The sequence below is a fragment of the Mixophyes fleayi genome, chromosome 12, assembly GCF_038048845.1.
Source record: "Mixophyes fleayi isolate aMixFle1 chromosome 12, aMixFle1.hap1, whole genome shotgun sequence".
Classification (NCBI taxonomy): domain Eukaryota; kingdom Metazoa; phylum Chordata; class Amphibia; order Anura; family Limnodynastidae; genus Mixophyes; species Mixophyes fleayi.
The window spans coordinates 73,093,689-73,112,779 of record NC_134413.1 but is presented as its reverse complement, the minus strand read 5'-3'; the positions used below and the strand labels follow the sequence as shown (position 1 = coordinate 73,112,779).

The window sequence follows — 19,091 nt, the reverse complement described above, 5'->3', positions numbered from 1 at the left end:
TCTCCACTCCCAGCTAGTACACCCTTGATATCTGAGGACAAACAAACCCTCGCCGCAAGGAACTTGATAACTAGAGTGAATGTTAAAGGTGACAAAGGCACCCCTGTCTAGTGCCATAGTAGTAGCAAATAGTTTTGACAGACCGCCATTCACCAGGACAGAGGCCACCGGTGTTGAATACAATGTTACAATGTCTTGTTATAGGTGGCTGTGAAGCCATCAGGGTAAGTTGGAGCCCATTTGGTGTGATAGAGCTTCTGTAATTATATTAGAACGCTTTAGGAAGTGTCACATTTTATATGCTATCAGAGATTTCCTTAATTTAAGTGGCAGACCGAGGATCCTAGATATCCACCGTTACCAGACCATTAACAGTCTGGGCATGCTGGTGCTTGTAGAACTACAAGCACCAGCATACCCATGGCAGCCAGGCAGGCTGGCACCTGGAGAACCACAAGTGCCAGCATGCCTTGACACCCACAAACCACACTACTCACTCATAACTCATCATTTATTTAAAATATAAAAATATTAAAAACCCTGATATACTAACCAGCTTCTGTGTTCTTCATCTGTAAGGGATCATCTGTAAGGGGCTTGTGTCCATAATAAAACCCAATACATTCCAGGTCCTGTAGCTGTCCAAATAAAATAGAATCCATGGTCCTGGAGTTGTCCATAAAACTTAACCCCCAATAAAATATTCCCCTGGTGAAGGGACTTTCCCCCCCTCCAACCATAAGCAATCCACTGGAACCACTTGGCAAAAAATTAAAATAAACCAGCACAGACGATAGAAACATAGTTCCTGCGAGGTCCTATTTACAACCTAGGGAGTGTTCTCACCGACAGCATGGGAATGCAAGGCATTTGAGAATCCTCCAGAAGGTGTGAGTGCTGGACCACAAGTAAATAATATTTTGGTATTGATTTTTCCACGGAAATCTTAATTTTCCTGTTTTTAATGAAATGATCCAGTAAGTTATTGAACTGCAGTTAACAACACAGAGTATTCATAACATATTTACCTGGTAATATATTTGTATTGCTATTTTTCTGACTTCTAGAGCTCTTCACAAAGCCGAACATTAAAGTCACCCCATTTCCAGCAACAGAGGAGATCACATGACCCTGACATGTGACACAAGTCTTAGTCCGCTCAGACAGAGGACAGATCTGCAGTTTGCTTTCTACAGAGATGGGCGGAATGTTCAGGAATTCAGTTCTTCAGATAAATATGGAGTTCTGTCCGCTCAGCTGGAGGATTCTGGGGGACTATACCTGTGAAGTGAAAACTTCAACCAGCAGTGTAAAGAAGATGAGCAGAGAGTCACATGTCCAGATACAACGTAAATATGGTCACATATAGATTATTAATATAATCATTTATCCAGCTGGTCGTACATTAGGAGAAGTCACTTGTACTTAGCAATAACATTTTTTTGTCTGTACCTTTATTACTATATTAATTGTCACAATACTCTATGAAGGATAGTATCAAAAATGTTGGTTGTTGAAAAGTGAAAAATGAAAAGTCCACGCGTTTCACATTGTAAACATCACAGTGCCGTCTATAAAAATGGCGATTCACAACCCCTCAAAATAAATAAAACTAAAATAAATAAAGAAAAGGGACACAAGCACATCTCAGGGGAAGGTAGATAGGTGTTACCAAACAAGCTTATATATAAAATTTATTGGTCTGTTTGTTTGTTTGTCCGCTTATGCATTCGGACACCCCTGCAGCAACTGAAACCAACGCGAGGTAGTCCCGTTGGATCCTGGACGGGTTTTACAGGATTAGGGTCCTGGTTGGACCTCCCGTCGGTGTACGCTGGGCAGAACTTTGAGCCAGGGAGCCTGTTCTGGTCCTTCCACTGAATGGATTTGGATGACATTTACTACAAAATGACACTGGGCAGCCACCTCATGGGTGTGTTGAAAGAGCTGCTAAGCTGCTAATTATTTTTAAAATGTTGACAGTTACATCCAACTCATTGATAACTTAATAACTTAAAGATTTAAACCCGGGTAGCGCCAGGTACTTCAGCTAGTATAATAGGTAGCGCCTGCATAACAAACAGATAAAAAACAATACATAGACAAACATCGTGAAAATAGGTAGATAGATTATAGTTGAGATGACAAATCCGGCTGGTCATTTATAATTATTCTAATATATAAATAAAACCAATATTAGGATTTAAGTAAATATAGCCAGTATTTATATAATGCAAGATAAGTGCTAAATCTAATAGATATAGACAGACCTTTTGGCACTTATGTTTAATATATGTTTTTGAAGCAGTGAATTTAAAATAAATTGACACAAATAAAATCAGCCAAATATAATATAAAATATGGTGCATGCAGAATAAACCATACACCGGGCGTACGCACGGTTGTTATAATATTATTGCCAACTTCTGATCCATGCAGTGCCAGTATAAGAAGCTTTGCCTAAGCAGCGGTTGTGTTACCGGCTCCAGATATCTGGGTGACCGACTAGCGGATATCTGATTGGTGAAAAGTAAAGCAAAATGGCAGAAAAAAATATATTTATTTATAATATTCTTTATAATGTAGTAATAACACAATGAACATGACAATCTTTTATTCACACTGGAATTGCATTCGTTTTATAACCAAAGCCGAAAACTTTTTAGAACTCATGAAATAAAGGATTGTTGAAATGTCAGTATCAATGTCATAATAATTATATGACGTCATTCCAATATTTCTGCATGGTTACCCAGGTCACATGACATGTCATGTGACGGGGTGTCAGGCCTTCCAGCTGCTAACATATGGTAATTGTTTATGCCGCCGCCCTTGCTGAAGCTCCAATGACGTGGTTGCTTCATAAGATTGCTTCCCAGCCTGGGGGCATTGCTTGTCGTAATTGGACTGTTAGCGGGATCAGAAGTTGACAGCTCAACGAGCCAATAAATTACATTTTCCACTATATACGATAATGGTTCTTGGTTTTGATTGGACCATTATAAGGCACTGTGATCACTTTGTTTGATTTACGGTGGGCAACACAGTCCACAGGTACCTTGGGCTGTTGGGCTAGACTTGGGTAACATGTCTCTGTACTCTCTCTGCAAGTTAAACCACACTGTTGTCCTTGGTGCACTATAAATGCTGACATGACTACTAGTACTCTTGAAGGGGGGGATATCATGCCTCAGTTTTAAAAACAAACAAAAAAACATTATTTACAGTAATATAATGCCTCTACATCTCCCTGACCTACAATTAATATACCACATAGTAATTTGCATATTCCTTATTCTATTACAACAAGTATTTAAAGTGTCAATCTTAATTTTCCTGTTTTTATTGAAATGATCCTGTAAGTTATTGAACTGCAGTTAACAACACAGAGTATTCATAACATATTTACCTGGTAATATATTTGTATTGGTATTTTTCTCACTTCTAGAGCTCTTCACAAAGCGAACATTAAAGTCACCCCAATTCCAGCAACAGAAGGAGATCACATGACCCTGACATGTGACACAAGTCTTAATCCGCTCAGACAGAGGACAGATCTGCGGTTTTGCTTTCTACAGAGATGGGCGGAATGTTCAGGGCTTCAGTTTATCTGCTAAATATGGTGTTCCGTCCGCTAAGCTGGAGGATTCTGGAATTATTACTGTGAAGTGAAGACTTCAACCAACAGTGTAAAGAAGATGAGCAGAGAGTCACATGTCCAGATACGAGGTAAATATGGTCATATATAGATTATTAATATAATCATTTATCCAGCTGGTTGTACATTAGGAGAAGTCACTTGTACTTAACTTTTTTTGGCTTTACCTTTATTACTGTATTAATTGTCACAATAAGCTATGAAGGATAGTATAAAAAATGTTGGTTGTCGAAAAGTGAAAAATGGAAAGTCCACGTGTTTCACATTGTAAACATCACAGTGCCGTCTATAACAATGGTGATTCACACCCCTCAAAATAAATAAAGAAAAGGGACACAGGCACATCTCAGGGGAAAGGCAGATCAGATAAGGGTTACCAACCAAGCTTACGATATGAACATGGCAATCTTTTATTCACACTGGAATTGCATTGGTTTTATAAGAAAAGCCAAAAAGTTTTAAGAACTAATGAAATAAAGGATTGTTGAAATGTCAGTATCAATGTCATAATAATTATATAACGTCATTCCAATATTTCTGCATGGTTACCCAGGTCACATGACATGTCATGTGACCAGGTGTCAGGCCTTCCAGCTGCTGACATATGGTAATTGTTTATGCCGCCGCCCTCGTTGAAGCTCCAATGACGTGGTTGCTTCATAAGATTGCTTACCAGCCTGGGGGCATTGCTTGTCGTAATTGGACTGTAAGTGGGATCAGAAGTTGACAGCTCAACCAGCCAATAAATTAAATTTTCCACTTTATGCCATAATGCGTCTAGGTTTTGATTGGACCATTATAAAGCACTGTGGTCACTTTGTTTTATTTCAGGTGGACGACACAGTCCATAGGTATCTGGGCTCTTGTGGCTAGACCTGGGTTACATGTCTCTACTCTCTCAGCAAGTTAAACCAACACTGTTGTTCTTGGTGCAATCTAAATCCAGACATCATTACTAGTACTCTTGAGGAAGGGGGGGGGGGGGGGGGGGGGTTATCATGTATCTGTTAAACATTTAAATCTGTTAACAACCCTCAATATTAATCTGCCTTTAGCTCACATATAGCACCCCCCCCCCCCCCCCCGAACCTTTCCAAGCTACTGGCTAAGTAGCACTATTCCATTTTACCCAGCAGATCATCCGCCTTTATATCCCTTCTCCCCATCCTACATCCCAAACCCTTTGAACACCTCACTACTCTCACAGCAAGTTACCGTAGCCATCCCTACACGGTTCCACTTCCATAAATCGCAGTCGCCATGTCCCGCCCCAAGATTGCCAGAGCCATCCCTCCAAGATATTCCCAATTCACCCCCCCCATCCGGCTGGACACTCCCAGCCACCATTCCCCCTCCTAATTTTTTGGAGCCGGACGAAAAGGTTTACCGGAGAGCGCTGCATCCACTTCCGGTATGGTGGCCGTCTCTTCCGGTGTGACATCAGGGCTCTGGACGTCAATCACGAGACTCGGACACGTTGGCAGGTCGTCATGCCGCCAGTGTCCGAACAGGCTGTGAGAACACACGCTCCGGAGTGGGCAGCACTGCCGCCCTACTCAGAAGTGGGAAGACAAGGGCGCACCACAATGTCCGCACGGGAGGGGTGATTCCCTTCCCCGACCCTCACGTGGGCAGCGCGATATCAGATGAGGCACAGTAGAGCAAGGCCACATTCAAAGAGGAGGGGACACACAGTTTGCACCACCCCCGCCACTTCACCAGAGTCCCTTTATAGGAGCTTAGGACCGGTCATATACGACCCCATAGCACCATCCCATGGAGTAGCCTCACTCGTTAGAAACGCAGGGCTCACAAGGGATAACACGAGAGCGGCATATCACCATGAATCCGCACAGCCCTCAGCGGCCGCAGGGAGTGTATCCTCCCCCACATGCATCTCTGACCCCATGCACTGCTCAGTGCTTGCTGATGGGCGAGGGCCAGTCTATCCCCCAATGGGGTACAGGGACACCCCCCACCCGATATGTCCCCTTTACTTTTTTCCCTTGAAATGGATCATCAGGTCCCCACAACCGCTACCATCATCATCATTTATCTATATAGCGCCACTGATTCCGCAGCGCTGTACAGAGAACTCACTCACATCAGTCCCTGCCCCACTGGAGCTTACAGTCTAAATTCCCTACGATACACACACACACACACACACACACAGACAGACAGAGACTAGGGACAATTTTGATAGCAGCCAATTAACCTACTAGTATGTTTTTGGAGCGTGGGAGGAAACCGGAGCACCCGGAGGAAACCCACGCAAACACGGGGAGAACATACAAACTCCACACAGATATGGCCACTTAGCCACCGTGCTGCCCAACCACACAGCCCCCACCTCCAGGGCAGTTGGGTCATAAACCAGCCACAGCTCCTCTGTTATTCCTCCTAAAATGAAACACGCAGGGATACTCCTCCCCTTGCCAGCCCCATCTCATCACATGGACCAAGGAGAGTTATGGCACTTTCCCTCACTGCATTACGTCAGTCGGGCATTTCCACAACCACTAATTGTGGTTCCTAACATTGTCGGATTTACCCCGGTTAGCCTACCAGCCTCCCTCCACTCCAAGTCCGGTTCCCACACCTGTTATGAGTACTAACAATTTTTCTCATCCAGTTCTCCAGGTTGTGCCCCCAGTCCCAGAGGCGCAGCCACCCGCAAGAGATCCATCATGGATAGCGTCTCCCACACAACCCGACCAAGAGATGGATAGAGACACGGGGCCGTCTCCAGACGCATCTGGTGAGTATGAAAGTCTACCTGCTTCATGTGCTCACACACCCAGCCCACCCATTTCCACAACCAGTGACGACTCTGCTTCATCACCCAACCAAGGCCCCTGCAAGCTAATAAAAATACTGAACACCCATTACGGGGGCAGCAGAGCTAAGAAAGTGTTGACTGCCTAACGAGCTTTTAAAGAATAAACAGGAGCCCCCATGTTTAGATGCGAGAACAGCGCGCTGTTGTCAGGGCTTCACCCTAGCATGAGGGATAAAATAAAAAAGGGGTATTATGTGGATTTATTCCATTTGACCAATATGGCCCAAAAAGAGCTGGCAGCAGCAGAGGCTCAGGGAGGCATAGGTATAGATGCGTATAAGAACTTTCCAAACTTGATAAACGGTTACTGCGTCTTTGCGGCGTGTCATCTAGAGACTAGGCCAGAGACCTGTATTGACGTGTGGAAATATTTGTATGCGATCGCCCAGGGACGTGGCACTCATATGACGAGCAATTATGAGAAAAATTGAGTGGATTGACAGATATCCCTTTAGGACATATAAATGTTTAAATTTGGATGAAGCTAAATTGGGCCAGTATATGCCCTGATCAGATAACGCAGACATCACGATTTTCCCCAGTGGGGAGACGTAGCGCTCCCCATTTCTGTAAAGATAGATGCCTCACATTCAACAACTCATCATGCGGTGAACCTGCAGATACCGACACATATGCTCCAATTGTCGCAGAGCCCACCCCTTTAAAGATCGCCCAAAAACTAGTAAAGGGGCTGGCCGAGTGTGCGGCAACCCAGGAGGTGACGCGTAAGGCTTACTCCTCCATGTACCTCTCAATTCTAAATGGATGGCAGCGACTTTCTTCACAATGGTTTTAGAGACGAGTTCATACTTCCCATCAAAGGAAGAATCTCCACAGGATCGTCAAAAACTTACGGTCGTTCCTTATCTATCCAAACATACTGGCCGAGAAATTTCACAGGGAGGTTAGCCTCAGGCACATGTTGGTCCCCTTCCCTCCACCCTCCCCAACCGGCATAGTGATTTCGCTAGTTGGAATAGTACCAAAGAAAATCCTCAGGAAATTTCAGCTCATACAGCATCTATCCCACCCCCCGGGCAGCTCTGTGAACGGCGCCATCGACCCAATAATTAGTACATTGACCTATCAATCATTTGACGAAGCTTTGTCACTCATTAGAAATTTAGGGGTAGGTACTTTGATGGCAAAATTAGATACTTAATCCGCTTTCCGGTTACTCCCACTTCATCCCTCCTCTTTCAAATTTATGGGCTTTAAAATTCAAGATGGATTTTACATAGATAGGTGCCTTGCCATGGGATGTTTAACCTCTTGCGCATTCTTTAAGACGTTCAGCTCCTTCTTGCATTGGTGCATACAAGCAAAAACAGGCAATCATGGGATAGCACACTATCTGGATGATTTTCTTTTCATGGGTCCCCCCTCCTCCACAATATGTGCGGTCCCAGTGGCCCAAGACAAGATGGAAGGGCCGCTGCCCAGACTACTTTTTCTCGGCATTGAGACTGGCACCCTAGAAGGTTGTTGTAGGCTACCCCTACGATAAAATTAGGAAACTAGTATGTCTAATCTTAGAGATACTATCCTCCCCTTCCTGAACCCTACGGCGGATCCAATCCCTTCTGTGTTCACTGAACTTCTCCTGCAGAGTAATACGTATGGTGGGCAGAGTTTTTTGTAGAAAGCTTCAACTGGCCACAGCCGGTTTCACGTGCTCCCATGTGCGTATTTGCCTGGGGGAGGAAATCAGAGGTGATGTGAGAATTTGGTTAAGCTTCCTAGAATGCTTTAACGGCAGCAAAAAATGGCCTAATCCACATATATCAACCATAGCCTTGGATCTACACAGAGATGCAGGAGTTGAAAGGTTTTCATGCCTTCCTTCAAGGGAAATGGTGTACTTCCCCTTGGCCACAACGGTGGAAACTCAACGGTCTGGTGCGCAACCTTTTAACTTTAGAACTTTTTCCTATCATTGTAGCCTTGGAACTATGGGGCCCCCGTCTCCTCGGCAGGAACATGTTTTCCTGGTGCGGTAACCCTGGTGTGTTCCAGGCAATTAAATGTCAGCGCGCTTCATCCCGCCCCACGGCTTGCTTACTCATGGACTTGGTGCTTCGGTGCCTGTATTACAGCATCAACTATCGTGCACGCCACATACCCGACGTGGACAATAGAATAGCCGATGCGCTTCACGTTTTAAATGACAACATTTTAGATCCCTCGCCCCTCATGCCCAGAGTGAAAGTTTAACATGTCCTTATGTTTGGCAGATGGTAGAGCCGACATAAGGGCCCTTGTAGTGACATCCCGGGCCCTGTCTACCAGAAACACTTATTGTACAGCGTGATAACGATGGTTAGCTTTCCAAGCATCGCGCCCCTCCACCCACTCTGACCCGTCTACTGGTATGATTGAGTTCGTTTGGGATCGTTACAAGGAGGATATATCAAAAACAACAATGGCTTCCACTCTGGCAGGAATCTCTTTCATGGCAAAATTACAAGGCTTCCCTGACTCCACAAAAGGTTTACTCATAGGTAAGGCCCTCAAAGGTTGGATAAAACTCCACCCCGTAATAGCAGACAGCCATAGACCAATTGACGGCCCCATGTTATCCCGACTGGTTTTAACATTGACGGACACTACCAGGAATAGCAAAAAGCAATATAGGTGGTACAAAAGGGCGAACACTAAATATACCAGCAGCAACCTATGTGCAAACTCTCATCCACCAATGAGCTTGAAATACTAGAGATACAAAAAGCATATACATAGGAACGGCACTAATAATGGATACGATAAAAAGCTAAAGTATAGATCAAACTATAAATGCCAAATATTTCTATAGATACTGTTAGGAACTCCCAAGCCAGTACAGTGAAACTCGGGGACTACTCTAAAGGCCCGGTGTTCGCTGGAGCCCCTAGTGGTGGGGACAGACTTGGCTGCGGGCCGACCGAGGGTCGAGTAACGTATACTGACTTAAAGGAGAACCCAGGAGTGGAGTGATAGGCAGGCTGTAGTGAGGAGGAGATCCAAGGTCGAAGGTCACTAGCACAGGTACAAAATCCGGGGACAAGTGAAGGGTCAGACACACAGGCAAAAGGAGCAAAATCCAGAATCCAGGCAAAAGGTCAGGGTCAGAAGCGAAGGTTCAATGGTCCAGGAACAAGCAAAGGTCAAACACGGGTAGTCAATCAAAGGTAATAATAACCAAACAGAGAGAACAAGCAGGCAGCAGAACTGAGGACAGAACGCTATAACCGGCAGTGAGGCTGCAGACCTCACTGCCTTAAATACCAGTATCAGCCAATCAGAGCTAAGCTCTGATACTAGTCACAGCACCTGCCTGATTGCGCCAGACTGCGCATGTGCCCTACTATCTAGTGCGCCCAGAGTGCCTAGGCAAACCTCCCGGCGTCTGGCCGCGACGGCCGGGACGTCCGAACACACAGGAACTGAGTCGCGGCGGTGCCCGCGGCCGCAGCGGCTCGTGACAGATACAAAGTCTCTATTGGATATTTCTTCTATAAACTCAGCCCAATAAGGAAAGCGAAAATGTCACCAGAAACAGTCATTAAGCGATGGTAAGAATGCTGATCAGACAATGACCACAACGATAGACGACAACAGGTCAGTTTCCCTTCATAAATTTTCATAAATTTCTGTGATGATATATATAAAATAAAGAGCTCTCAGAAAAAAGATCATAGTGCGGGTTGGGTATGCTTGACCGATGAGGAAAAATGCGACATCAACAAGCCCTACAAATAAAATCCGAATTTCTGCAAAAACCGATTGGAAAATAAACAGATTTACCTTGAAGGTGACGCTGGAGATCTCAAATGGGAGCACGATGCTGACAGCAAGTTATTCCGATTGGAGAAGTGTTCAGCACTGCAGCTTGACGTCATTGCGAAGTCTGTCAATAGAAATTTAAAGCCGCAATGTGGGGACCTCTAAGGCTAAGTGTTTAAACACTTAGCCCAACATTGCCGCTTTAAATTTCTATTGGAGCATCCTTTTCTCCAATCCCCCTCAATTTTTTGTAGACAGCTGAAAAATTCAATATATTTGGTGTCATAGTTATTGAATTTTTTAAAATGGGATGACAAAGATTGCAATTCATAACCCTTTGTAATATTCCTTAGATCTTCACCCCACCTTTCTCTTAATTTTCTGGAGGCTCTACCCAGGGCCTGATCAACCACTAGGCTGACCAGGCTGCAGCCTGGGGCGCTGGGTCCCGGGGGGCGCTGCCCTGTGGGTATTTTTTTTTTAAAAAAAAAAAATTTTTTTTTTTTAAATTATTATTTTTTTTTTTCCTTCATTCATTTTTTTTTTCGGGGTGGGGGAGGGGGGGGGGTCGCCGCGGGGGGGTGGAGGGCTCGACAATCAATAGCAATGGTGGTCAGTGGTTAGCAACACACAGCCAATCGCCAGGCTGCCTGTTGCTGTGCAGCAGACAGGAAGCAGGACGTCTTCACTTCCTATCTGCTGATCTGAGGAGAGGAGCGACACTGGCACAACTACAGGTAATTGAAGGGGGGAACTGCCGTGCATATCTATAGGGAGGGGGGGAACTGCCCTGCATATCTATAGGGAGGGGGGGGGAACTGCCCTGCATATCTATAGGGAGGGGGGGGAACTGCCCTGCATATCTATAGGGAGGGGGGGGAACTGCCCTGCATATCTATAGGGAGGGGGGGAACTGCCCTGCATATCTATAGGGAGGGGGGGGGACTGCCCTGCATATCTATAGGGAGGGGGGGGAACTGCCGTGCATATCTATAGGGAGGGGGGGGAACTGCCCTGCATATCTATAGGGAGGGGGGGGGGAACTGCCCTGCATATCTATAGGGAGGGGGGGGAACTGCCCTGCATATCTATAGGGAGGGGGGGGAACTGCCCTGCATATCTATAGAGAGGGGGGGGAACTACCCTGCATATCTATAGGGAGGGGGGGGGGGACTACCCTGCATATCTATAGGGAGGGAGAGGGGGGACTGTCATGCATATGTATAGGGAGGGAGAGGGGGACTGTCATACAAATCTATAGGGTGGGAGGGGGGGGGGCTGCCATGAAAATCTATAGGGAGGGAGAGAGGTTGATATGTATGAAGGAGGGCAGAGGAGGGGGGCTGATATATGTGACTGGGGGAGTTTTGATGTGACGGGGGGGTGATAGCTAGCTAGCAGAGTGGAGGTAAGGAAAATAGCTGCAAGGGGGATGGATGCAGGATGGGAGGTAAAGAAAATGGCTGCAGCAGGGGTTAAGGAAAATGGCTGTGGGGGGGATTGTGGTTAAGGAAAATGGCTGCAGGGGGTATTTAAAAAATACAGCAGCTTTGGGGGGCAGAATCTCCTGATTGTGTGGTGGTCACATGGGTGGTCTCAGCAATCACTAGAATACTAAATATTAGTGAGATGGGCTGGTAGAGGTTTGTATTTGATTGACAACAAATATTCAGATATTGCTTATATATGCCTGTCCAATGGGGTACTTTTAGCTGGCCATAATGGAGTGTTTTGTTTTAACTAAAGGGCCTAATCATTCAGGGTTTGCATTATAATACATTTTTGCATTTTCAAAACAGGACGCCAACTTTCCAGAAGCCAGCGAGAGGATAACAAAGTTGCAAGAGAGAAGAGCAAGAACAGGTAAGAGGCAGTGGCACAATCTGTCTAAATTTGAATGCTGGAGAATACACCTGAACATTCATATTCAGGAGTGTTCCTATACACCTATATATTCAGAGGAGGGGGGGGGGGCACTGCGGCCGTATTAGCCTAGGGCGGCCAGAACCCTTAATCAGGCCCTGGCTCTACCAATATACTGTTTTTTGCATGTGCATTGCATTATATATGCACAGTTAGTGGAGTTGCAGATCATAAAGTACTTAATACTGTATGCTTGGCCCGTCGATGAAGATTGTAACTCCATTTGGCTTTTGGTTTCTTTTGGAGTATTACTACTCAAAATGGGCCAATGGCGTCTAATTTTCTCTACATCCTTATAGTGGGTATTATATTGTGTGACAAACGGGATTCCTATTGCTTTTCTAAAATCACTATGATCTTCCTCCCTGTTTCTTGGGACTAAAAGTTTATTCCTATCCATACTCACAACTTTTTTAAAACCTCATCCAATTGGTCATTCTTATACCCTCGCTGTAGAAATTGTTTCTTTAAATTAGACGATTGTTCCTGGAACATGTCTGGCTCAGTACAATTGCGTTGAATTATTTGGAACTGGCTTATAGAGATACTGACTAACCATTTGTAAAAATGGTTGCTATTGGTAGCAATGAAAGAATTGAAATCCATTGGTTTACTATAGTTGCTGGTAAGTATATGTTTATCTTTGATATAAATACGCAGATCTAAAAAGTGTACTTTCTCCTTACTGATGTTATATTTCCACTTAATATTTAAGGTATTGAAATTCAATTGATCACAAAATTCCTTTAGAGATAAATCATTCCCTCGCCATATAAATAGGACGTCACCTATATATCTAAACCAGGAGACCAGATTTACCCCCACATCATGGTGGTTCCATACGTGGGTATCATCCCACCACTCCATGAACTCATTCGCATAGCTGGGGGCAAATCGGGTCCCCATAGCTGTCCCTTGATTCTGTAGATAGAAATGTTCACCATACCAGAAGAAATTATTCTTCAGAATAAACTCTATACCTTCTATAATGAATTCACTTAGATTTTTTTCCATTTCTGCTTTGTTCAAAAAATATCTCACTGTTTCTAACCCTTTCTCATATAATAATGGTGTATAAAGAACTTACACCTGCAGTGACAAGGGTGTACCCTTCTTGCCACTGTATACTTTCTAATTTGTTTAACACATTCATTTTGTCCGTTAAATGGGATCTAATGTATTTCATGAGCACTATTTTCCTCTTCGTTCTGTTTGCGGAAAAACTTTTTCAGACTAACATTTCTGATAAATTTTTGAAGATCAACATAAATGTTAAAATTAATGGGATCGCTTGATGGGGAAAGTTTAAGCCCTTTGGCTAAGAGACCTTCTTCATCTTTGGATAATGTGTATTTACTCCGATTGTATATCATTACTCTTTCACCTTTGGGTGGCAAAGAGTTGATCTCCTCTTTTTCCCCTTTTCCTCCTTGATTTTTTATGAATCTGTCTTATTTTCCTAAAAAAAAAATTCTTGTTGGTTCAATCCCTCATATCTATTCCTAGTCGTAATGGGGTATCGAGACGAAAAATGATAACTGTGTTGTCTCTCTCTCCATTTACGTTGATCCGGGGATTTGTTTATTCCTACTTTTTGCCTATTATTCCTGAATCCAGAGTATTGTCTATCCTTCACAAGGGATACATACGAAACTTTGCTGTTCAGCTCTGCATTTTCTATGGCTTACTAGGGGGCTTTTAGAGTCAGCGAACTAGTAACATGATTCAGAGAATATCCAGGTACGGCATTACTAGCAAAAGATACCATATGTTTACCCTGGCTAATAAAATGTGAAATATCTAGTTCCAAAACTGACCAAATGGAAAAAGCTCACTGGTTATTGTTTTTTTTTTTTTTTTTTTTGTTTTTTTTTTTTATAATTTTTATTTTTGAATGGTCAAGTAACAAACAGAACCGACATGCACTGTCAGTAAGAAAAAACAAAAAAAAACAAGCAATAGAAGCACATCACAGGTAACAAAGCATAAAATCAGTATTAAGATATAAATAATCAGTGCCACAATATGCGTGTGTGACAGTTGACCAAGGATTTTTAAGAAAATAAGGGAGGGGGCGAAATGCCTCAACAGAGAATGGCATGACGCAGAAGGAGAAAAGGAGAGACTAGTACAGTAGAGAACAGGAATGGAAAGAGAGAGGAAAAGAGAAAGAGAGGGGTTTATAGGAGGAGGACGGACATGTGTAAAGGAAGAGTCAAGTGAAAGGGGGATAGATCTGAAAAAATGAGAGCCATGGACTCCATACCTTAGTGAACGATCTTGATGTCCTATTGATAATGCTGGTCATATATTCTAGGCGGTGGACCTGCCAGACTCTATTGATAACAGCTTGAAGCGAAGGGGGAGTTTGCTGCCTCCAGTCTGCTGCTATTTGGCAGGTAGCTGCCGATAAGATATGCCTAGCTAACTTATTCTCATGCCGAGTTGCCGCTGGCGCTCCCAGGGGCAAGAGGAAAAATTTAGGCTCAAATGGAATCGTTACCTGAATAATCGATTGGATCAGGTGATTGATCTCGGCCCAGAAGTTTGAGAGTTTGGGACAAGTCCACCATATATGGATAAAGTTACCCTCATGGGAGCACCCACGCCAACAGCGATCAGAAGAGTCTGGGAGGAATTTATGTATCCGGGAGGGAACGTAGTACCAGCGGTACAATACCTTATAGGCATTCTCTTTTATTTTAACGCAGATTGAGCTGGAGGCAGCATTCTCATATATCTCCGACCATTCTTCACTCAAAAGAACTTCACCCAGATCATGTTCCCAGGCCAGTTCGTGCGATACTCTAGTATTTGAGGAAGGTGGGGCAAGTTCATAATATAATGTTGAAATAAGGCCTTTCGTGGAAGACTGACGGAGACATAGACGTTCGAATGGGGTGAGGGGGCGGGAGGAGAGGCGAGATTTGACAGTATGGTGAAAGTGGCGGAGCTGAAGGAATTGGTAAAATAATTTAGTGGGAATATTTATTTGCGATTGGATGTCAGAAAACGAGGGGAACACAGCTGTGGAGGTGAGATCGTTTAAGAAACGGACCCCTTGTGAGGTCCACGAGGAGAATGCTTTAGGGGTAAGGCCTGGAGCGAAGTCTGAGGAGTTAAACAAAGGAACTAGGGGAGAAGGATGGGGGGAAAGGCCAAATTTTTGGGAGCATGAATCCCAGACCGCTAGGGAATGTGTAATGACCGGATAAAGTGAGACACGTTTTGGTCGACGAGCCCGTGGAAGCCATAGGAGAGTGGATGGGGATAGCATACCCAGACTTTCAGCCTCAATCTCGACCCAGACCCTGGAGGGAGACAAGCTACACCACAGAACGCATTGAGCAAGCTGAGCGGAGAGATAATAGCGTCGAAAATCAGGAATTCCCAGTCCCCCTCCCCGCGGGGCTCTCTGTAGAAGCTTGAAACGGACTCGGGGACGCTTACCCGCCCAAATGAATTTAGATACATGGAAATGGAGAAATTTAAAAACGTAGGGGGGGACTCGGATGGGGAGGGTTTGAAAAAGGTAGAGGAGTCTAGGGAGTATGTTCATCTTGACCGCATTAATACGACCTATCCAGGAGATGTATAGTTGCGACCATGAAACTAGGTCTAGCTTAACTTGAGCAAGAGTGTGGGGGAAGTTGGCCTGAAAAAGCTGATGAGGTTGTTTAGTTAGATAAACTCCAAGATACTTGAGTTTTTGAGGGCGCCAGTTGAACGGGAAGGAGCTTTCTAAAGACACCTTGTCAGCTGAGGAGACATAAAAGTCTAGGACTTCTGTCTTGTCCGCGTTAACTTTATATCCTGAGAAGTGGCCGTAAAGCATTAATTCGTCTACAAGAGGAGGGACAGAGGAAATTGGATTAGCAATTGTTAACAGGACGTCATCCGCGTATAATGCTATTTTATGGGAAGAGCTACCCACCGGGATGCCTAGGATTTGCTGGTTAGCCCGGATCCTAGCTGCTAAGGGTTCTATGATAAGGGCAAAAATGAGCGGAGAAAGGGGACAGCCCTGCCGAGTGCCATCGGAAATAGTGAAGGGGACCGAGGATAGACCATTTGCAGAGACTGTGGCCGACGGAGAACGGTACAAGGCTGAGATGGCCGTCATAAATTTGCCAGAGAAACCCATCGCTCCCAGTACCCCAACCATAAACGACCAGGAGATGCGGTCGAACGCTTTCTCAGCATCTAATGACATAAGGAGGGAGGGGAGCTTACCCCTGTGAATTGTGTGTATCAGGTCAATTGTTCTCCTAGTATTGTCCGGGGCTTGACGTCCCGGGATAAATCCCACCTGGTCGGGGTGGATGAGGGAAGGGAGGAGGGGATTCAATCTAGAGGCCAGAATTTTTGCGTAAATTTTAAGGTCCACATTAAGGAGGGAAATTGGTCTATAGCTAGAGCAGAGAGTTGGGTCCTTCCCAGGCTTTGGGATGACAATAATATTCGCTCTGGTTGTGGCTGCATCAAACGTGGCACCATCCAGGATCTCGTTAAAAAAAGATGTCAGGTGGGGGCCTAGTACTGCAGCGAAATTTTTATAGTATTGCGGGGTAAAACCGTCAGGACCTGGAGCTGAAGAGGGTTTCAGGGATTTAATAGCGGCCAAAACCTCGGTCAGGGTGATATCTTCATTCAGGGATTCTATGTGAGGTGGAGTGAGCTTAGGGAGGGGAGTGGCGGCTAGGTATTCGTCCAGAGACGGCACCGTATGGGCTCTTAGAGGGGAGGGTGGGGGGGTTAAATTATAGAGGGAGAAATAAAAATCTTGAAACGTCTGGACTATCTCCTTAGGGTCATATGTAGTTCTGCTCCTTTGTGGGTCGTAAATTTTATCAATGTGGCCAAGAGCCATCTTCTTACGAAGCTTTCTGGCTAACACAGAATCTGCTTTGTCTGATTTGTCATAGTACCTTTGCTGTAGTTTCTGCATAGTAATAGCAGCCCTACGGGAGAGAAGAGTGTTAAGTTGGCCCTTCAGTGAAGTAATCTGAGTGAGTAGAGCAGGGTCATGAAGAGACTGATGTTGGGGAAGAAGAGAGGCTAACCTGCGCTCCAAGCAAGCTATCTCTTCTGCAGCCTTTTTCCTAGAGGCCGCAGACAGACTAATCAAATGGCCCCGTATAGTGGCTTTGTGTGCTTCCCAGATAATGCCTGGGGGGACATCTGTGGCAGAGTTATCTTGGAAGTAGTTGGTTATTGAGTTATTGAGGTCTAAAAGGGTCGTCTGATTGAGCAGGAGAGAGTCATCTAGGCGCCATTTTCTCTGGGGTGGAGATGTTTTGAGGAGGTCTAGAGTAATGAACGCCCCCGAGTGGTCAGTCCATGAGAGTGGGGTGATTCCCGCTTGAGTCACATTGGGAGTAAGTGCATGGGATATATGTATCATGTCTATGCGGGAGTACAATTGGTGGGGGGCAGAGTAGTGGGTGTAATCCCTGGCGTCTGAGTTACAGAGTCGCCAGGAGTCATACATGCGGTGATGAGAGAGCAGTGTGGCTAGTGAAGTAGATTCTGCTGAAGTGGGAGAGCCCCGCCGGGAGGAAGAGGGGGAAGACCTGTCCAAGACAGGGTCAAGAGTCACATTAAAATCACCTCCCACGATCACGTGGCCCCGCGCCAGCCGCTCAATGCATTTAAAGAGTTTGGAAAAAAAAGGCTTTTGTTTCTGGTTAGGGGCATAGACCGAAACCAGGGTAACAGGAATAGATCGGAGAGTACCACCCACCAGAACAAAACGACCCTCCGGGTCTGCGTAAGTGTTGGAGTGCAGGAAGGGAATCTTACTGTGGATCAAAATAGCCACTCCCCGTTTCTTGCAGTCCGCCGAGGCAAAGAAAGTCTGGGAAAACTGCTTACCCTGAAGCTGAGAGTGGAGTCCAGTGAAGTGTGTCTCCTGTAGAAAGACAATATCCGCTTTTTCTCTCCTACAGGCTCCCAGTAGCGTCGTACGTTTTCGGGGGGTGTTGAGGCCGTTGACATTGATCGAGAGTACCTTTAAGGCCATAGCATTGTAGAAGTGATAAGTCCCGGCAGCTTGACTAATAGTGGGGAAGAATGGAGTAAGTTAATAAGCCGTCCTTGAGAACAGAGAGGAGACACAAGAAGAGGTGAAAAGGGAGAAGCGAGGAAAGAGAGAGGAGAGAGAGGAGGAGAGAAGAGCCCAATTGGGCATAAACCCTGTATGAAAGGAACCCAGGAGGGGTTCAAAAACATGGTGAGGTATATTTACAAATAACAGTAGGCAATATCAAAGGGTGCGTGGGGGGTGGTCCTGTGTGTAATATAAGGTGAGGCCAGGACCGTAGACCCATAAGAAAATCTTAATAAAAGGTAAGCAAACGGAAGAGAAAAGGAGAAGAGGGAAGAAAGAGATCCTCCCTTCCTCACTCTTCCCCTCCCGCAGCATTATCAACTAACCAAACAGAAAGAGAAGAAAACAAAAACAACAAAGATGGTGTGCATTAACAATCATATTAGAACTTTAAGATTCTACAACTTTAGGGGAGGAGGGAAGGGGGGAAAACAAGAGGGAGGGATGGGGAGAGAAGGGGAGAGGGATCACCCTACCAAGAGAAAAACACAAGATGTAAGTATAGTAGCGCCAACATACTTCAAATGTAACATCATGTCAGGTCCGTGCCACTATAGGTTCAATAACAGACGGGTGACGTGGAGAAGGTAACATATCTAGAGAAAAAAAACAAGGAGCTCTGAGCTCCAACCCAAGTAGGAAGTCCACCTGTGGAGGCAAAATGTTAACAGAAATCAGCAACAATAATAGACATGTCATGGCGGTGCGGCGTCTCGGACTTTGCGACGGGAAGAGCGGGACCAATCTGGTTGTGGAGGGGCTGAGCGCTGGGCCTTCGGAGAGCCTGTCTGCATGGC

The 19,091-nt window shown here is 45.1% G+C and overlaps 1 protein-coding gene across 2 annotated transcripts in view; it reads left to right on the top strand.

Annotated features, from left to right (window-relative positions):
* Positions 1 to 1,016: 1,016 nt before the first annotated feature.
* Positions 1,017 to 19,091, top strand: part of LOC142109243 (Fc receptor-like protein 6) — a 32,248-nt gene continuing 14,173 nt past the window's right edge. The window contains exons 1-2 of one of the 2 annotated variants that reach the window (XM_075193346.1): positions 3,658 to 3,729; positions 6,294 to 6,419. In XM_075193346.1, coding sequence (XP_075049447.1) covers positions 3,699 to 3,729; positions 6,294 to 6,419 — 157 coding nt within the window. In that variant the 5' untranslated portion in view covers positions 3,658 to 3,698. Of the gene's footprint in view, positions 1,350 to 3,657; positions 3,730 to 6,293; positions 6,420 to 19,091 lie in introns of those variants that run through there. The other variant, XM_075193347.1, reaches the window with a different exon arrangement.